Source organism: Mesocricetus auratus, unplaced genomic scaffold (assembly GCF_017639785.1).
Source record: "Mesocricetus auratus isolate SY011 unplaced genomic scaffold, BCM_Maur_2.0 Super-Scaffold_100009, whole genome shotgun sequence".
NCBI classification, from domain to species: domain Eukaryota; kingdom Metazoa; phylum Chordata; class Mammalia; order Rodentia; family Cricetidae; genus Mesocricetus; species Mesocricetus auratus.
Window position 1 is genome coordinate 50,705,461 of NW_024429193.1, and position 21,695 is coordinate 50,727,155.

Consider the following 21,695-nt stretch of genomic DNA (forward strand, 5'->3'; position numbering starts at 1 on the left):
AGAAAGCAAGCTATGCAAGCCATGGAAAGCATTCTAGTCCACAGAATTATTCTATGGCTTCTGCTTCCATTCCTGCCTCCAGGTTCTTGCCCTGAGTTCTTACCATGGCTTCCTGCAGTGATGGATTGTGACCTGGGAGTTTTAAGATGAAATGAATTAAACCCTTCTCTAAGTTGTTTTTGATTAATGTTTTATCACAGCAGTAGAAAGCAAAGTAGGAAACCCCTTTTGAAAACATTAGCAAGGCCAATGGTCTATCTAAGTGTTAGGCCAGTCTCTTCATAGGTATCTTCTTCCACAAGCCAGGCACAGTCCCTTCACTTCCCTTCTGTAGTGGTTTGAATGAGAATGTCCCACATAGGCTTATATATTTGAACACGTGATCCTTGTGTTTGGTGCATGGGGGGCGTGGCCTTGCTGGAGGAAATTAGACACTGGAGGCAGACCGTCAGAGTTTAAACACTCACCATTTCCAGTTCGCTCTGTCTTTTTCTCTGTGTCATGCTTACAGCTCAGGATGTGAACACTTGGCTTCCTGTTCATGTTGCCATGCCTGCTGCCTGCTGCCCCACCTCTCCACTGTGATGGCCATGGGCCCTATCCTTCTAGAACTGTGTGTCCAAATGCACTCTTTTATAAGCAGCCTTGGTCATGGTGTTTTAGTACAGCAACAGAAAAATAACTAACACACCTGCCACTCATTTTCTGGTCCTCCAGTCTCAGACTATCTCCTTCCAAATTGCATTACATTTCTTTTGTGTGTGTGTGTGTGTGTGTGTGTGTGTGTGTGTGTGTGTGTGTGTATGCTCATGTGTACACATGCATGCCAGAGCGCTCCTAAGGTTAGAGGAAGGACAACCTGTGGAAGTTCAGTCTCTCCTTCCTCTATGGTTTCCCTAGGATTGAACTCAAGTCCTCAGGCTTGGGAGCAAGTACTACTATTTACCTAGTGAGCCATCTAGCCAGTTCCTAATTTACCATAATCCACCCCCATCTCTCTCTCCTCTGCTCCTGACCCATCTCTCTGACAAGCCCAGGATAGATGCACTTGAACTCACCATTCTCTGCTTTGGCCTTCAAGTAAGTGCTGAGATTACAGATCTACAACATGACACCAGTTCCGTTTCTTCCTGATAGAGTTACACGAATTCTTTCAGGCCTAGGATCAGGCATTAACTTCCCACTTTAAAATTCCTTCTCTCCAACCTTAGAGTAATGGCTTGTCCTCGCTCCCAACATTCACTCCTAGTTCGAGACTGTTCACATTTCTGTAAGCATCTCTGTTTACTTAGTCTTTCTTACCTGGGTTCTGAGCTGCTTAAACTTGGAACCATACTCTCCTCCTACACCTCCTAGTGCATTAACATAACACTGAGCTCTCCACAAGTGCTTGATGGAGATCAGTTAAGCACCCACAGGCAAGTAGACACCAAGCATCCTTCAGTGATGCAGGCAAGCATGTCAGCAGCGTTTATGACACATGTGCCTGGTCACAGAGCAGGTGTTTAAAGAGGAGACTTCTCTCTGGAGGAAATCAAAGCCATGGATTGTCAAAGTCCAAGCACTGCTGTGACATCTTAAGCTGTCAGAGGATGCCAGGCCTTTTGAGGAGAATTTGAAGAATTAGAAAGAAGGCCGTAAAAACTTACAATGTCCAAAATAGTATTTCCAAGAAAATCCGTTTTATTTTACCATGACTAACGAAGACACATCTGATCTGGAATTCATAATGTTAAGGGAAAAAAACAACATAATAAGGGGTAGGAGACACATGGGGTCCATTGTAACCACAGTGAAAATAGAAGTGATCTTTGTGATTTATTCAAGGGAATTCCTCCAACCATATACCCTTACTACTATAATAGTCCTTTCATTTTCTTTAAGCAAATATTAAAGCAATCTTAAATTCTAAACAACAACAACAAAAAACTTCAGACAACTTCTTTGTTAGTTCATGTGGCATTTCCACAATTTTAAAAAAGAATTAGTGGAGCCAAAAACCAAGCATGCCAGGTTGATACAAAAATTCACTTCCTGGGTTGGGAATGTAGTTCAGTTGGTAGAGTGCTTGCTTAGCATGCATAAAGCTCTGGGTCTGATCTTCAGTTCCACACACACTGGACATAATAATACGGTCTATTATTGCAATACTTAGGAAGCAGAGGAAGGCAGAACAAAAGTTCAAGGTCATCTTTGTATAAAGAGGACATTCAAGGTCATTATGAGATTCATAACTCTCTCGTCTCTTCTTTCTCTCTCCCTTTATATAAAAACACTTCCTGCCTTGAAGTATATCCTAGAATTCTTGTCTACAATGCTTAAACCTGAGGTCAGTCCTTAGCTGAAAAGCAAACTACACACACACACACACACACACACACACACACACATCCTACCATGTACACAGGTAATATCAAATCTCGAAGAAAAACAGAAGCATTCTTGCTCTCATTTGCCATATGTGGGAGAGGGATGATGGCCCAGTAAAGTCATCATGTGTCTTCAGAAACTTTTATGTTATCACCTCCACACATACACCTCTCATTAGCCTGTGACTAGTCGATCCAAGCAGGGTGTGAGATTTCAAGTTAAGTATGTCTCTCTCATTCTGGCTGCTGAGCCAGCCTACTCCTGCTATCTTTGGGCTAGAAACTTGCTGCCACTCACTATAGCCTACAAGTATTGTTTTTCATCTTGGATATCTCAAGATCTAAGCCCATTGGGTCTGCTTTGGGTTTAAAACCATTTCATCCACAAAGTATTTGCAGTACCTACAGTCTGGAGAACTAAAATTGCGTACAGCATATCTCTACTGTCTAAATGCACTGGAGAACCAAAAGGTCTCCAGGGCCTCTGGCATTCCTCCAGGAAAAGGCTACTACACCAGAGAATGATTGGGCTGTTGCCCAGTGGCCTTTGGGGGCCTTGAACTTTCTATAGGTTTTCTGAATAGGAGTTCTGTGTGGTGACATGACAAGAGGGGAATTTTCCAAGCCTACTCTGTAGAAGTCAGTTGACACTGCTATTATGTAGCAAGTGTTCATACATTCCTAGTCCCTGTGTGCCTGATCCCTAGGCATCACAGGGCCTCTCCCACTGGTCCTTCCTTTTGCTCATAGCAGCAATATCCACTCTTAGTGTCAGGCCTCTTCCTGGGTGATTCCTTCTTCTTTTAGTTCTGTCAAGTTTAACAGAAGTTATCTGTGCACCATTGATTGTATTTATACGCTGGAAAAAATAGAAACTCTAGCTTCTGCCTTTGAAAAGCTACTGGAAATGACCACGTAATATTTATTAATCCACACAGCATGGTAACCTAGTTCCCAAAGAAAGAGCTAAGGGTAATTTGAGGCTAAGAAAAGCAGGGGAAGCCCTGCGACAGAGGGAACGGGAAGGCAAAGGCACAGCGATGCATAGAGAAGCAGCCTTGATAAGAATATCTGAGAGTGATTAGGCCTCTGTGAAGCAGCTGGAGAGCAAGGGCCAGAATGAGAAGGGGAAGGGGAGTGGCAAGCAAGACTAACTCTACAGAAGATAGACATGGAGAACTCGCATCACCCAGAGTGGGGAGGGGTTAATTTGCTCCAGAGCGGGGACTAGTAGAGAGTTGCCATTTGGTACATATGGAGTCATTTGGCTAAAGTTTTCTATTAAATTTGATGTGTAGTAGTTTGTTACTAATAAAAATTAATATTCATTTAATTTTAAAGACTAAAAACAAAACCACCTAAAAATGGTAACCCTGAATAGTCAAAATCAACCTTAAAGGGCAAAAAGAAACTCCAGTTTCACAGTTCCCAATTTCAAAGTTGCAGTAATCTGGAACAATGTAGTACTAGCTTCAAGACAGACATACAGACCCATGGAAAGAATGGAGAGGCCAGAAACAAGCTATCATGTACACAGACAAATTATTCTCAACAAAGGTACCAAGGACATAGAAAGGCAAAGGGGAAACAAATTTCAACAGCACTGGAACACTGCATATTCTCACCAAAAGTTAGCTTGAATGGATTAAACTGAAGGGAAAGAGCTGAAACTTAAAATTTCTTTGATGAAAGGAGGGAGAGCATCAGGCATTCAGCTTGGCAGTGACTTTTTTATGTGACACCAAAAGCATAGGCAACATGAGGAAAAATCAATAAATGGCATACGTCAACTTTTAAGCATTCATGTATAAAGGGGCACTAGGAATTGAGTAAAAGGGGGAAACTCATGGACTAGGAGAACATATCTACAGATCATACATTTAATTAAGGGCCAATATCCCCAATTCAAAAAGAACACCAACAGCTCAACAACTATGGATTTCATGTACAAACAGGCAGAGAACTGAAATAAAAGAAATTCACACTTTGGGCTGGGATAAGTGTCTCTGTGGGTAAAAGCACTTACTGCACAAGCCTTATGAGTTCAATCCACAGAACCACGATGCTGGAAGTGGACAACTGATTCTTGAAAGTTGTCCTTTGACCTCTCTCTACACCTGCACTGTGACATGAGTGTGCCCACATTCCCACACACACATAAAATGCAGACTCACAATTTTAATAAATAAGAATATGTATCATCAATAGATGCTGACTAGCATCAATCTCAGAGAAATGCAAAGCAGAACCACTAAGATAAAACTCACTACATAAGTAAAAAAAAAAAAAAAAACAGTGGCCAAGAAGATGGCATTTGCTTCCAAGCCTGTTGACCAACACCCGCATGATGGAAGAACATCATACTCTTGTATGATGTCCTTTAACCTTCACACGCGTGTTGTGGCATGTACTCTCACACCCCGCCACATACACAGCAAATAAATAAATGTAATTAAAACAAATGCAATTTAAAAGAAAGAAGTAATACATGTTGGTAAATATGTGGAAGGTAATGATTAATCTTTACTGTAGATTTGACGGGTTTGGAGTCACCTAGGAGATGGGTGAGGTACATCTGTGTCTGGGAAGGTATTTCCAGAGAGAATTGACTGAGGAAGACTCATTCTGAACACAAGTGGAACCATCTCATGGACAGGGTCTCCAGACAGATTAAAGAGACAGCCAAGTGGATGCTAGTATGTTCCCTCTCTGCTTCCTGAGACTTGAGCTGGTAAATATCTCCTCCTTTGTTTCTTTTAGGTGTCTGGTGTTTTAGAAATGAGAAGTAGCTAATACACAGAGAAAGCAGAAGCTGTGTGCATGGAGACACTTCGGAGCATTACAATAGAATTCTATAGGATCCAACAATTTTACTCCTGGGAAAAAACCTAGAGTAACTGAAAGCAGAGATTCAAACAGATTCATAGTACAGGCTGGAGCAATGACTCATAATCTCAGAGTCACTCTTACGAAGGACCTGGGTTCTACCCACAACACTGATGTGGTGGTTCACAACCACCTGTAACTCCAGTTTCAGGGAATCCCCATCCTCTTCTGGCTCCCGTAGTACCAGGTATGCATGTGGTGAACATACACATTCAGGCAAAACGCACATACACATAAAATAAAATAGATCGCCGGGCGTTGGTGGTGCACGCCTTTAATCCCAGCACTCGGGAGGCAGAGGCAGGCGGATCTCTGTGAGTTGGAGGCCAGGCTGGACCGACAGCCTCCAAAACAGAGAAACCCTGTCTCGTAAAAACCAAAAAAAAAAAAACAAAAACAAAAACAAAAAACAAAAACAAATAAATAAATAAATAAAATAAAATAGATCTAAGAAAATTGTTTAAGTTCATAGTCATGGCAGAATGGCCTGAAGACAGAAGCAATCTTCTGGAAGAACAAGTAAATACAATGTAACATACACAGACAATTGAAGATTACTTAACCTTAAAAGGGAAAGGTGAGTCTGACTCATGGAATGTATGGACAAATGTCTCTGGAGGACACTATGTTTGGCTTCAAAAGGATAAATACTGTACAATTCTGCTTCTGCAAATATCTGTAGTGGTCAATAGATTTTTTGGGGATAAAAAGCAGGATGGTCGTTTCAAGGGGAAAGATGAACAAAATCCAATGATAGATAGTGATAGCAGTGAATATGCACTTAATATAACTGCATTGCATATTTTAAAAAGACTAATGGTAAATATATGTTATTTATATCTAGTCACTTTTTAAACGCTGGAATTATAGAAAAACGTGAAACATCTTACCCATTCCAGGCTCCATTCACAAGCACAACATTAATTCTGAAGCAGTTAATGGCAGAATGCACTGGTTGTTGGTGTGGAGGTGGGGGTTCTTCCTAGCTGTAGAAAGGAGGACCAACAGTGATACCACAGAAGCTAACAAGGTCTCACTGAGGCCATATCTCTATGCCCTGAGGTAATGAAGGGCCATGACCAAATAAATACACAGAGAAACAAAATAGGTCGTCTAACGAGCCATCTGAACTGTATCAAATACAATTCAGAATAGCTTAGCTAAAACTTAGGGGCTGGTGAGATGGCTCAGTGGTTAAGAGTGCATGCTACTTAATGCTAAAGGAAGGAGTTAGGCACCCTGCATGCACCAAGGAGAGCAGGACAGGGCAGTCACTGGGGCTCACTGGCTTCCAGTCTAGGAGGGAAACATAAGCCCAAGTTCAAGGAGAAAACCTTACCTCAGGTGGACAGGTGGAAGTGAAAGGACATATACACCCTCTTCAGCCTCCATGTATGTGCACAGGTATGCACATATACACACGTGCTCACACGCACAGAAATAACAGATTGGTTATAGTAAAATAATAAAAGATTCATTATTATTATTATTGGACAAAAATCAATTAAATAAAATGAAAACCATTGAAAATGTGATTTTCCAGGAGTTCAGTTCAGTGTTCATCTGTGGGTATCTGCCTCCTGGAATCCAGTGTCAGAAAGGGAGAACTGATGGGCAAAGGAGTTAAGAGTGGGCTGGTTTAACCCACAGAAACAGTTGACCTGAACAAGGGGGAGCTCTTGGACCCCAGATTGATGGCTGTGTGCAAAACATGGGACTGACCCAGACCCCCCGAATGTGGGTGTCAGTGAGGAGGCCTAGGTAATCTATGGGTCCTTGGGTAGTATTCATTCCTGACGTACAAATAGACTTTGAATGCCCATACCACAATGTGAGATGCTCTCTCAGCCTGTACTCTTGAAGGAGGGCTTAGACCCTACCCTGGATGACATGATACACTCTGGAGATCCACCATGGAAGGCCTCACCCTCCCTGGGGATCAGAGTGGAGATTGGGTGAGGGACTGGGGGGGGTGTCTGGTGGGGAGGGCTGGGGAGGAGGGGAGGGAGAGGGAGCCGTGATATATGAAACAAGCTTGTTTCTAACTTACATTTTTAAAAAGGAAGAAAATGTGATTTTCCATCTGTCTGTCTATCTGTTTGCTTATTTTTCTCACTATAACCCTGGCTGACCTGATGCTGTGTAGACCAGCCTGGTCTAGAACTTGTGGCAATCCTCCTGCCTCCACCTCCTCAATGCTGGGATTATTGGTGTGTAGAACCATCTCCAGAAGGTGGTTTGCAATTGTTAGTGTAGTTATAAGTATTTCTCAGAACACTTCCCCTTGTGTGTTTCTGGCTCTTGTCATCATAAGCAACAGTTTTCAGGAGTCTTGGCGGTGGAGATGAAGCAGCAACCATATAGCCTTGATGCAGAAAAGGATGGTGACAGAGCACTAAGCCACTTATGCTGTCATTTACTCGATAGCTCCACCCCTTGGCATATATAGACCGTAGCCTATAGCTACCCCACCTCCTTCCAGACTTTCCTGACATCAGAGGCAGGCAAGCACTTAGCTCCTGTGGACACACCTTAGCATGTCTGGGGGCAGTTACGTACTGACCGAGGCTCTATCCAGTTTTTCAGGTTCCAGCTGGCGGTCCTGTTCCCCTCCCCACCTTACGTCCATGTTTTCTGGACTGCTTGCCCTGCAAACCTCACACTCCAGCACCAGACACAAAGACAGAAACACATTTCAAAACCATGTAAGATCAAATTTCAAGAGGTTTTGCTCCTTCAGTCCAACCCTGGTAGGGAATTTGACGTCCATCAGGGATCCAGGGGTATGGAAACCTCGAGGAGAAACGAGCTCTGTCAATGGGACTTGGGGGGATGGGTTAATTTATTCTCTGATGGCACTAGATTCAAAGGCACTTCTAGTCCTCTTTCCAGTGGCAAAGGGGACACCAATATTGCACAGTGGCCCAAGAGTGACACCTTTGATCAAATGTCTAGAGACCAGGAAAGTGCAGCTTCTTCTAAAAAGAGACCGCGAATATGTGAGCTCTTGTAAGCCAGATGGTTTCTGTGGCAACCATTCACCACTACGATTGTAGCATAAAAAACAGCCACGGACAATATGTATATGAGCGGACGTGGCTGTGTTCCAATACAACTTTATTTTCAAAAATGGGAAGTGAGCCAGATCTGGCCCAGGAGGCACAGCTTGCAGACTTCTACCATAGAAGGTAAAGCTGTGAAGGAGGAACCACTTGCTGGTGTGGGGTATTTCGGTGAGAATATGAACTATGATGGGATTGATTACTCGCTTCTGAGAGTGCTGGAGAACTTGGGGCAGGAAAGTGATGAGCTCAAGGTTCATCCATATAAGGAATCTGAGCTCCCCTGTGAGTGAGAACCCCAAGAGAATCCTGACAGATACAGTGACGAGAGGAACGAAGTCAGCAGATGATTTGCAGGCAGGATGGGATGGAGTAGTGCATTCAGAGAGGAGGCAACTCGTGGCATGCCAAGTAGGAGACACCTGAGTGCAGATGCTTGGCAGGCAGGAAGACAGGGAGCCTTCAGTTCTGGGATACTTGTCAGTTTGGAAACCTCTTCCTTGGACGCAATGGTCACTATCATAGGAATGGGAGAGAGACAGGGAAAAGAAAGAGAAGAGCGGTGGGTAAAGGCACACCAGGGAGAGCCCAGACAGGGCTGAGAAAGCACTCACAAAAAAAGCCTGAGACTGAAAGACACCAAAGCGAAAGAAACAGCAACCAAAGAAGCTGTGTGACTGCCATAAAACTGGACATGGTTTGAGCAGGGTGGTTTGTACCTGCAACCTGAGCACCAGGGAGGTGGAGGCAGAAAGATTTAGAGCTTGAGACCAACTTAGGCTACACAGAAAGACCCCCATAGCAAAACAAACAGACAAAGACATAAACTGTATGCTTATAAACATACTTACTGCTGACGAATGTAGTAAGCCAAAACTGAAAGAGATTTCAAAATACCCACTCCTTTCCAAAGAAACATCTGGAAAAGAGAGTAAGATGGGCAACTTTGGGAGATCTGTGTCAACAGGAACACCTGTCCATCCACTGTCCCTCCTTTCTTTAGATGAGAGTAGATTTGGGGGCTGTTTAACTTGGGGAAAGCACAAAGAATTTAAGAAGTGTTCATTTCTCCTAGTGTGGGAGGCTGTCCTGGCTGAGGGGTAGAAACAGGAAGCTGGCCGCTGCCTCCATTTCCTGGATGAAGCACCAAGCAGTTGTCCAGATCAGAAGATGAGGCCCGAGGAAGAGAGACTTGGTTGGGAGGAAGACACAAGAGTTGTGTGAGGGTGGGGTCATCTGGCTGGATATAGTGCCTTTTCACCTGTGGTAGGACCTATACTCTGACAAACAATATGGACACATGTTTACTTCTAGACTATTCCCTAAGATTTAAAAATTGTCATGAATAGTTTCCATAACCATATATAACAAATGAATAAACAGTCTCCTTTTCTTTGTGGTTTTTAGCATCTCTGAGAAACATCCTTTTAAACATCTGATTCTCTGGGGACAAAGTGTAAATAAACTTTATGCTGAGAGCTAACCAGACCTTCACAGATAGAACAGTATGGCCTCCTCCAATGTCTTAGCAGTTTGCTACCAGAAGTGCATTTCACTGTAAAAAAAAAAAAAAAAAAAAACCACATGGGTGAGGTTAGTGGCTCAGGACTGCCATCCCAGCATTGGGAGGCCAAGGCAGGAGGGTTACACAAGTTCAAGGCCAGCTTGGGCTGTGTAGTGAGACTCTGTTTCAAACAAACTTAGTGAAGCGTTGTTCTGGTATGAACCCCAGCCCTGTTGAAGGGCAGGTATGGCTGTGTAGCTGCACATCTAGGCTCTCATGAGGAGATGTAAAAGCTGTAATTTGGAAGGCGATGAGACACTGACACCGAAATTTACTTGTACACTCAGTCGAGGAGAGAGTTCTTTGATCCAACCGTGAAACGCAGTTTGTATGGGCATTTCCCCATGAGCCAGGAAAGAGTGAACTACAGTGATTCCCTGGGAACTCAAGTATAGGTACATTTTTTAACCCTAAAATCTGGGCAGGGGGATTATCTGAGAGAAAAACTGAGTTTGTTTTCAAGGAGAACCACTGCCAACAGGAAAAACACAGAAACAACAACAACAACAAAATACTCTGATGCCTAGTCTCAACAAACACTTTCCTCATTCATTTTCAACTCTGCAACCCAGATATCATGGTGAAGCAAAGTTAACTGGGCCACAACCCTTTTCTGCTTAACACTCTCAGACATCGTGTCTTCGTATCTCAGTGCTTTAGGGAAATAAAAAGTGGTTCTGTCTCATTAAAAGATTAGGCACAGCCTTGAGGAGAGTGAGAAGTCCAAATTCTAGGTCTAGCCTAGGCATTCTCATGGGGCATCTGTCAGAGGTAATCATTATCAGCAAAACACACTCTTCAGTCTGAACCTGACATGCTCAAAGTCAGTTTTGCCATTTGCTCTTAAAAGTCAAGATCCCCTTTCTAAACTTACTCATCTCTAGCAACAGAAAGTGATTCTCTAAACTGCCTGTGCTGGAATCTTCATGTTAATGTACTCACCTGGATACAGCCCCCTCCCTTTCTTTCTTGTCTTGAAATGTCTGTGTCACCCACAAGAGCTCTGCACTCCTAATCCTTATGCCTCAGCCACTTGAGGCATTCGACTTTCTTCTATAAAGTTAAAACCAAAGCCAGGCCGTCCTTGGCTACAGAATGAATTTTGGGCCAGCATGGGATACGTAGTGAGACTGTCCAAAAAAGGTAGGGTTGGAGAAGCTGGGCCTGTATTTGAGTGATAGAATACTTGCCCAGCGTGCACATTGTCCCAGATTCCAAGCCTATTGCCCTGACCTACATGTCCTGCCTTGTGGCTGTACCACACTAGTAGCATGTTTCCTTACTGATTTCTGTGAACTAATTTTGTTTTGTCATCTGCAAATGCTATCGCCTCTGTTCTGTTAACTTAGTGGCCAGGCAATGGTTAGATGAAGATTTCCATAAAGACCTGGAACAAAAGAGGATGTCTGTATCTTCACTGAGGTATGCGTTCAACACTCAACCAGGCAGTTTACAACACTTCCTGTCTTCCATTTATTTCCTAAAGCATCTCACCCCAGCCTTTCTCCCCAAGGTGGTTGGTTGAATGTGTTGGTTTCCTCAACCATTATCCATTGCCTCAAAGGTTACAATATTTGTCTGTTTCAGTAAATTGCCTGGGGTAGTAGCTTCAGGTGACAGAAAGTCAAGGCAAGACAAACCATGCCATTTGAGCTGATCCTTTAGGAAGCTACCAGAGTTAGCAGAGTGATCAAAAGAGGACAAACAATGACATCCACTGTACTCTCTCTGGCATTGGTCTTAGCATGGAAACTGTGGTTTTTAAGACTACTGTTGGGCTGGGAAGCTGAAAATGGGACTAAGTTAATTGTGTGCAGAGTGACAGGTGAAGCTCATGGGTAGAGCACACATACATTGTGTACGCGAGGTCCTGGCTTCCATCCCAGCACTGGAAAAACAAATGCCTCTGTGGTTAGCCTAGAGGTACTGCTTGGCAGTAGAGTGCTTGCTGAGCATGTGCAAGGTTCTGGGTTCTGTTTCCATTCTGGGTTGTTTGCTTGCTTGGGGGTGTTTGTTTGTTTTTACTTTTTATTTTATTTTTTAAATTTTTTTAGTTTTTCGAGACAGGGTTTCTCTGTATTGTTTTGGAGGCTGTCCTGGAACTCACTCTGTAGAGCAGGCTGACCACGAACTCACAGAGATCCACCTGCCTCTGCCTCCTGAGTGCTGGGATTAATGGCTTGCTTTTTGAGGCAAGTTCTCACAGTGTAGCTGAGGCTGGCCTGGGCTACTCATTATGTAGTCCAGGCTAGATTCAAACTCACAACTATTCCTCTGCCTCTGAGGCCTAATCTACCACTACCACATACCTTATTCTGGTTTTAAAGAAAATGGAAAAGTGCTGGGGATGCAGCAGAAATGGGAAGTGACTGACAGGAGGGCTTTTATGTGGATATACTGAAGCTGAATTTCTCAGACTCAAACATCTGCCCACTTACCGACCCTGCCCTTGGGCATATTACTCCACTTTTTTGTACCTTCATTTTCTGGTCTTTAACACAGGGACGGGAATAATAAGAATTCTTATCTTACCTGTCTATTAAAATAATTAAAAGAATATTTGTAGAATATCATCAGAATATTAAGTCAAATGTGTTCAGAATTCAGAAGTCTGAGGGCCTGCAACACGAAAAATAAAAATCCAGAGACTGACATTGAGGTTCAAGCTTCAAGCTGAAGATCAAAGAAGCAGAGCAGCCAAGGCCGTAGATCTTATCTCTACACAGCTGAAATTGCAGTCCTGTCTCCATGAATCCTAAGAGGCAAAAGCTCCGAGTTCTTGTCTCCTCCTCCTTATATCCCTTTTTCTGCCCAGTGATATCACTCCTGTCTCCACCTCCCTACTGCTGGGATGAAAGGTGTGTGATCCCAAGTGTTAGGATTAAAGGCGTGAGCTCTGTTACTTGGCACTCTTGTGTAGGCCAGGGTAACCTTGAACTCAAAGAAATCCGTTTGCCTGTCTCCTGAGTCCTGGAATTAAAGGTATGTGCCTGGCTAGCTAGTAAGGATTAAAGGTGTGTATCACAACTGCCAGATATCTGTAGCTTGTGACTGGTTTTGCTTTCTGAATCCTCAGACAAAGCTTTAATAAATCATAAGTAATATAGGGCCTGTGGACATATATGATATAGAGATTTCCAGTCAGAAATACCTTTCTTATAAATCTCTCAAATTACCAGGTAAACCTATGCACACATCTTTTGTTTGGCAAAAAAAGAAAATATTCGACAGTCAAAAATGAGCCCGTAGCACAAGCCTGAAGAGTAGGTCAAATATTAAAATATTCTATTCTAGAATACTTTCTGGTCCACAGTAATGCAGAACTTTGTTTTACTGGGGAGATGGGATATTTTTAGATCCCCACAAGTTCAAAAGTAATATTAGAGACCCAAACATTTATTCATCATCTGAAAAGGAGTCCATATTTCTTTCATGCTCCAAAATATCCAACCCAAGAATCCTGCTAAAAGTGTCCCCCAGGTTGGTTTCAACCTCCTGGCAAAAGTAAACACAAATCTACTTACTGCTCAAGCCACTAAGAATTCCCACAAAGTCCTGGAGTATGCTAGTTACAAAAAAAATTTTTAAAGAAAATATTTTGGGGGAGATGGAGGAGAAAGACAGCACCACAGCCTGAAGAAAACTGACCTGCCAAGATTTTAAATGTGGGTATTAGTGGCTACAGAATACTAAATAAACTTGAAAGATAATTAAAGTATGAGAAAATAATGAGACTCTCAAACATTGCAAAATGACAAAACATCTTATTTGAAATTAAAACACGGTGGGCACTGCTGGAAATGCACCCTAATAGTAGAGTGCTTGCCTGGGTGTGCAAGGCCACGGGTTCAATCCTTAATACTGTCTGCGTCTTCAGTGGGCAAGTTAAATGGTGAGATTATTCAGAGGATGAATCAACCAGCTGAAAAACAGAGCTGAAGATATTACTCAGAATTTGAGGCTAGTGAGCTGGTTCAGCAGATTAAAGGGCCTGCTAGCAGGGCTGACCTGAGTCCATCGCCCATCTCACATCTCACATGGTAGAACAAGTGAACTGATTCCCACAGTTGCTGTTTGACCAGTACATGCACCAATACTGTGGCATACGAATACACACACACACACACACACACACACACACACACACACACACATACACACACACACACACCACTTTGGGTGCAGGAAGAATATTAGGCACTAGGGAGCATTTAGATAATTTGGAACTTTCATATTCCATGTGGTAGAAATATAAGATAGTGAAGGTGCTATAAAGAGCAGTTCCTCTCAAAACAAAGTCATGCTATCTAATATCTCTCCTTCTGTGTATCTGTCTTTCCAGTGGACACTTGAGCAGATAAGTACAGACTTATGTATATAGCTGCATTATTCACAACAGCCAAAAGATACCATCAGCCCAGCGTTTAATGCCATATAAATCAATGGGCAAAATGTTGTATATGGAGTGGAAAATGGTCAAGCCTTTAAAAGAAGGGAATTTTTACAGATTCTCAGGAAGGAATGCTCAGTGAAATAATTCACTCCCCGAAGGACAAGTAATATTTAATAGCATTCAGGAGTTGCCTAGAATCAAGTTCACAGAGGCAGGAAGTACAATGGTGATTGCCAGGACTAGAGGCAGGAAGTACAATGGTATTGCCAGGACTAGAGGCAGGAAGTAGAATGGTATTGCCAGGACTAGAGGCAGGAAGTACAATGGTGATTGCCAGGACTAGAGGCAGGAAGTACAATGGTGATTGCCAGGACTAGACGCAGGAAGTACAATGGTGATTGCCAGGACTAGAGGCAGGAAGTAGAATGGTATTGCCAGGACTAGAGGCAGGAAGTAGAATGGTGATTGCCAGGACTAGACAAGAAGAAAGAATTGTTTAAGGAGCAGAGTTTGGTAAAAATGGAAAAAAAGGGGTTGGGATGAATGATGGTGACGGCCATATTATATGAAAGTCCAAAATGTTACTGGACTGTCCACTTAAAAACAGGTAAAAAGCTGATGGTGTATGGTGTGATTTGTAGTTTTTATCACAATTCTTTTTAATCAGTACTAAGGATTCCTTACTAAGCAACATCATCAGCCCTTTCCTTCCTTCCTTCCTTCCTTCCTTCTTTCTTTCTTTCCTTCCTTCCTTTTTTTTTCTCTTTTTACAGGACATCAACCTACACTTATTTTTACTATAGATTTGTAATAACTTGGAGAAACAAAATGATGTTCAGGAATTTTCCAGAAATGATAAACTACAATTATTTCACTTGGGAAACTACAGCATGTCCCTGGTAAAAAGAGATTCATATCAAGACATATCATATTTGCATAAAACCCTGTTCCAAAGAGAAAACGTTAGAGCAGTTGAACTGAAAGGCTGTTCCTTGGAGATGACACGGGTAGCCATGGATTGTGCAACACCATGAGGACAAACAAAGTAGAGAAGTGTACGTTCTTCAAAGGACTAAGACAAAAACTAAGCCTACCTCACATGTACATCATAAAAAATACCCCACCCAAATAAATGTGGAAACAGAAAAGTTTCAAGCAACTAAAAACTGGAGAGTTAGACAAGATGACTCCGGCTATAATCTGAGCACCTGGGAGGCTGAGGCAGGAGGATTGCCACAAGTTCAAGGTCACCTGGGCTACATAGTGAGAGCCTGTTTAGTAAGTAAACAAAGCAATAATTCCAGTAAGAAGACTACACTCTTGTTTTAAAGTGAATACGGATCTGGGTGTGTAGCTTAGAGGTACAGAGCTTGCCTGGAATGCATGAAGCACTACAAAAAAGGCAGGGGAATGCCAATATGAGAGGAATTTCCTTTAAGGACTTTAAAAACCCACTCTCTTTGCTATTTACAGGATAAACACTTAGAATGTAAAAACCAAAGAGAAGACTGAGGGTGTAGCTCTGAGGAAGAGCACTGTGGCTAAGAATGTAGGAGATCTTGCTTCTGATAGCCAGCACCACCAAAGTGAGGGGGAAGGGAGGGAGGGAGGGAAGCAGGGAGGGATGGGAGTGAGGGAGGGAGACAGGAAGGAAAGAAGACAGAGTGGGAAGAGTACAAATCAAAAGCTAGTGTACCTATATTAATATCTGACAAAAATATTATCTTTATGGCAGTGGTTCTCAACCATCCAAATGCTGTTACCCTTTAATACAGTTCCTCATGTTGTGGCGACCCACAACCATATAATTACTTTCATTGCCTCTTTATAACTATAATTTTGCTACTGTTATGAATAGTAATAGAAATAGCTAATATGCGACCCCTGTAAAGGGTCATTCAACCTCAAAGGGGTGATAACCCACAGGTTGTGAACCACTGCTTTGTGGAAATAAATGGGGCACTATATAGCCATCATTTCCTTTTCTTCAAGATATATAAATGTCGAAGGTCTTACATAACTAATAACAGCTATAAACTACCTAAAGTTAAAAAAGACAGAATGCCACAATAAATTAAATAGTAGTAACAATTTCTAGCATACGAGTTTCATTATTGACATAACAGCTGTCCAAAATATCAATAAGGTATTCAGACACCATGAGCTTCAAACATAGTCTTTGCTTATGTAGATTACTCTTAAAAACTATAACATGTATGAGCATATACTAGATCATCAATTATGTTCCAGCATGTTCAAATTAGGTGCCCACTAATCAAGTTATCTAAGCACAAAACAATCAAGCTACACATGAGTTGCTTTTAGGATGACTTTAGATTCATTTGAAAGAGTGAGAAAGAACTCAGGAAAGTGGGAGGACCTCCAAGGGATAAACACTACCCACTTCAAATGTCAAAGATTTATTTACAAGGTGCCTTCAAACTTTAAAGCCTGGAGAGCCTGTGTGATTACTGTATCCCCTCTTGTGTACGCCTATGACTCTGAACAGTGGTATTTCCACAGTGTCTGGTGTCCTCATTTCAAGACTAAGATTTCTTGGTACATTCAACACAGAGTTCAAAATCAACTCTCAGAACAGCCTAGATAGTCACAGAACACCATTTTGCTGAGCATTTCTTGGTGACAGCCCTTGCACTGGAAATTCAAGGACTACAATTTAAGGGGTGAGGCTGACAGAGGTACCTAGCATTCTCTCACCATCATAACCCCATGGCCCCATCTTGTCCTACCAGCCTTAAAGCTAGCAGAGAGTGAAGGCAGAAGTTGATGGTGCTGATTTCCTTTCTTATTTCACCTTCCTTGGCCCCTGAGGGCAGGTGAGATGTGCAGCCGGTCCTTAAGAAAACGTTGTTGAAAATGAATCAGTGGCTTCTCCAGAGCAAAGTGAAAGAAGGCCTTGGTACCGCCAAAACTCACCCGAGATAAACTGTTGGTTGCCTTGGAGACCAAGGAGGATGTCAATTTCCCTGCATCCTCTCAAACCCTTGTCAAGTTCTTTCTTGCTGCCTTGGGGCACCTGACCCAATTAGCTCCAACTTGTATACCTCCTACAGAGCCTACACTGGGTCTCCAGCTAGCCCAGAAGTAAGATAAATGCTGTCACCTCTGAGTACACATCTTCTACTAGGTTAGATTTAACTGGAAACTATGTCACATTGTGACATCCATCCCTATGCCCCACAACCATCTCATCAACATTTCAAGACTAATGCTGCCAATATTCCCCCTCTACATAAACCCATAACCTATTTCAAATGGGATTTATCACTTGTCAACCCAAGAAAACAAAGTGCCCTTTTGTTGCTGTTTAAGCCTCTGCCTGGGTCAAGCAGCCATAAACCTTTCTGTTTGTATCGACTAAAACCAGATTTGGCATGGAGTCACTCTGCTTTCTTAGTTTTATTTCTATTTCTCAATCAAGAATTTGAGGAAAATCCAATTCTAGCATTCTCCAGCCTTATGCTAGTAGCTCTTGTTAATAAGGGAGCATTGATTAGTCTCTTACTGTGTGCTAGGTCTAGGTCAATACTTTAGATGCATTAAATACATCTTTTAGTTCCCACACTTCCACTCTGCAAAGAATATTATCATGTCTATATCATGGATGAGGGGATTAGAACTGAAAGAGATTAAGTAACCTAACTCCAGTCGTGCAGCACTAGCAAAGAGCAAAGCTGTAAACATAGTTCTGAATGATTTAGCAGACATCTTACAGTCTAAATCTGGGAAGGAAAGACAACCATATAAGAAATAATTGACACAGTTTTCATTGAAATACTAAGATACGGCTCCTCAAATCACAAATTATGATAGTTCCTGTAGGCTGAAATTTGATTTTCTGAACCTTGTGAGGAAAGAGGAAAGAGGAAAGAGCCTGAGTTCTGCAACAAAATCAAAGTTTATCAGAGCCCTGAGTTATACGCAATCAACAATGCAGTTATTAAAGGTGTAAGGTGGGCAGACAAGAGAACTCATGGGAAACGCTTCCCATGACTTTGTCAAACCCTCCGTGCCTCACAGAATGCTTTCACGTGTCCTACCCGATTGCCTTCACTGGGCTGTGAATAGAATTGTCTCTACTTAGCAGAGAGGACTGAGCATTGTGGAAGTAGGGTGCCCTTGTCCTGAGTGATCAGCACACAGAGTCTGGCCTTCTGCTCCTGCTTTCTCTGTGCTGTCTCATGCTTTTCAAGGCTCAGGAGGAGGCAACTCCAGTGTGGTTACTGTGCATGAGGGCTTTCCTACCTGCCCTTCTTGTTCAATGGGTCCTGCTGAAGTCCTGCGCATCCGTCCATCTGGTCATCTTTACCAACTGCCATGGAAGCCTGCAGCAGCCACATTCCATCCCTCCAACCCTTTTCTGGAGAACCAAGCATACCTTGGCTGTAGGGGGAGAGAGTCAGACATGCTCAGATTTTCCAAGCCATTTGGACGCTGTGAAACTTTAAAGGGAAAAAACTTTAAAGAGGAAAATTGGTCTTTTTCCTTTCTCTCCAGTATCCTAGATAAACTTTCTTGCTGTCAACCAGTACTTACTGAGCATATATCTACTAGATATCAGACATTGCGTAAGGAGAATGCATTACTAAACACAACAGGAAAGAGATATAGCTCAGGAAACTTGTATTCTAGTGGGGAGATCAGATCAACAAAACAACACTTCAAATAGAAGTGAGAAACTTGCTTAAAAAATAAAATAGCGACAGAGTTAGAAAGTGACTCGTTCTGTGTGTTTTCTTTAGAAAGCTTTCAAGGAAGGTTTGAGTGAGGTGCCAGAGGCAATAAGAGAACCCACCAAGCAACACATCCTCAGCTGGAAGGGCTTTCCAGAAAAAGTGCCCAGTGTAAAGGCCCTGAGGTTAGCTCAGACTTCGGTTATTCAAAGAATAGAAAGGAGGCCAATGTGTTTGGAGTAGAGAACAAAAAGGAGGATGGTAGGCGATGAGATCATAGTGAGTGAGGGACCTGATCCTGCAGTACTGTACTGGGCCACAGAAGACTGTTGTTTAGGCATTCAAACTCCGTCAAACAAACAAACTAAGCAAATATTTTAGGCTTGAATTGTTGGATGCTGATGATACAGAAATGAATTAGACAAAGTCCTCATTGTCAAGAAGCTCAGAATCTAACAAGAAACAAAGACAGGCAAGCAGGCAGCTGCATCACAGTGCAGTAAGTAATGCGATCAGGTTAAACATGGAACGCTGCAAGGAAAGATGAGGGTGCTTAATACAGGCCAGGGAGTGTCAGAGCAAGCGACATCCAAATCTGATAATCAAGAAGCTTGATTATCCCATGGACCCAGATGGTGGAAGGAACAAACGTACCTTCACATACACATCCTGCCAAATAAATGAATATAATATTTAAAAATAGGAAAAAGGTGACCATAGTCCAGTAGTGTTATTAAGGTGTAAACTCAAAAGTATGAGTGAAGATATTCAGCATAATCTCTAATATCAGGAGGGCTTCATTCACTTTTGCCTTTGCAGCATGTAAGACTTTGTTGTTTTTCAATGTTTACCTTCTTTTAACTTACTAAAATGTTCCTACCAGACAATTTACAGTGAAATAAACACATGACTCATATAATATTTCTATTGGGCAATAACTAATGGGAAGACACATTCCTTGGGATCATTGCACTGGGCATCTAGTTGTCTTTAATTAATGTAAATTTGGAAGTCGGTATGATTCTTGCTGCTCGGTACACGGCTCCAGCATTTTCATTTCCTTTGGTCAAAGGATGGCTGAACTGTGGATTATATGTCTCCAAAGTGGTCAGGGAAGGAGAGGGGTAACTGAGGTACTTGTTCATCCCCTCAAATCCAGTGATAAGTAAGGAAGAAATAGTAAGTATAGAAAGTCACAGCCTGTCTTAGCAAATCAGGGGCACCCCAGATTTTATACAACCTAAAATACATCTGTGTGTTTCCCTATTTCTGTTTCTGCCTCTCTCTCTCTCTCTCTCTCTCTCTCTCTCTCTCTCTCTCTCTCTCTCTCTCTCTCTCATCTCTCTCTTTTTCTCATCTCTGCCTCTCTCTCTCTCTTTTAAGCATAATCTCAATGCATAGCTCAGGCTGTCTCTGAACTCATTAAGATCCTCCAATCTCTATTTTTTTATGGAAGAGAATACAAAATTATAAATTCAAAGTCCATAGGTAGTTTCTCTTGCAAAGAAGGAACCCCAAGCCTTCAGCTTCATTACCTTCACAGCATATCTGTCTCTGTATCAATAGTGTTTTTGTTTTGTGTGTAACCCACCATCAGTCAAACTTATATCGCATATCTAATGTTATAAGTTATGGACAGTGTCATTATTTGGTTTTGTCAACTTACACAGACCTAGGCAACTTTGGGAAGAGAGGATCTCAACTGAGAAATCTCCTCCATCAGATTGACCTTTGGACATGATTGTGGGGGCATTTTCTAGATTTATTTATGTACGTATCTTATGTATATGGATGTTTTGTATGCATGTACACCAGAAGAGGGTATTAAATCCCATCAGACTACAGTCAAAGACAGTTCTGTGTTACATGAGGTTTTCTTGGCATGGCTATGACCCACCGCCCTTCTCTTCCCCAATTAAACACACAGATGCTTTATTAGTATAAAGCTGTTGGCCAGTGTCTAAGGTTTCTTATTGGCTAGCTCTGTGTTAGTTATTAACCCAAAACTACTAATCTTAGTATTTCCATGTGGTCTTCTCTTACCAGAGAAAGGTTCAGGCTTCTTACTCTGTTATACATCACGTCTGTTCAGTGTCTCCACAGAGAAGAGAAGAGGAGAGCTATTTTCTGTTTGTCCCTGCTTATATTCTGATTCTGCCCAGCTATATCATTCCCTGCCTGGTTTCATTCATTAACCAATAAGAGAAACATATACACATAAGGACTTCCCCCATCAGTTGTTACCATCATGTGGATGCTGGGAATTGAATCCGGGTCCTCTGAAAGAGCAGCTAGTGCCCTTACCCACTGAGCCATCTCTACTGCCCCGTGGGGCATTTTCTGAATTGCTCATAATGAAGGAGGGCCCAGCCCTCTGTGTGTAGTACAATCCTTAAAGTTGACCTGAGGTGTATATGAAAGGAAAGGTAGCTGAGCATAAAACAGGAAGCACCATTGCTCCGTGGGCTCTGCTTCAGCTCCCATCTCCAGGTTCCTGACTTGAACTTCTGCCCTGGCTCCCTTCAGTGTTTGGCTGTGACTGTCAGTGAGCAAGAGCACTGGGGATGTGAACAGGGGACTGAAGAGAGTTGCTGCTATCAAGAAGTCTAGCTGAAAGTAGTGGTGTACACCTTTAACCTCAGCACTAGGGAGGCAAAGGCAGGTGGATCTCTGTGAGTTCAAGACCAGACTACATAGTGAGTTCCAGGACAGCCAAGGCTACATGGA

At 42.4% G+C, this 21,695-nt stretch overlaps 1 protein-coding gene and 1 long non-coding RNA gene across 6 annotated transcripts in view; one reads left to right on the forward strand and one right to left on the reverse strand.

The window, feature by feature from the left end:
* The window catches only part of LOC110342122, a 28,413-nt gene extending 23,024 nt beyond the window's left edge, over nt 1-5,389 (forward strand). Inside the window, exon 5 of the long non-coding RNA XR_002384122.2 lies at nt 5,130-5,389. This is a non-coding gene — a long non-coding RNA (uncharacterized LOC110342122). The remainder of the gene's footprint in view (nt 1-5,129) is intronic.
* Nucleotides 1-18,639, reverse strand: part of LOC101844401 (adenosine receptor A3) — a 71,905-nt gene extending 53,266 nt beyond the window's left edge. The window contains exons 1-2 of one of the 5 annotated variants that reach the window (XM_040752101.1): nt 1,303-1,379; nt 1,059-1,130 (exon numbers count right to left, since the gene is read on the reverse strand). Coding sequence is in view for 2 of the 5 variants with exons in the window: in XM_040752096.1 (XP_040608030.1) it covers nt 18,541-18,635 (95 nt within the window). In the remaining 3 variants the exon portion in view is untranslated. The other 4 variants (XM_040752098.1, XM_040752096.1, XM_040752097.1 and 1 more) reach the window with 4 other exon arrangements.
* Nucleotides 18,640-21,695: the final 3,056 nt, after the last annotated feature.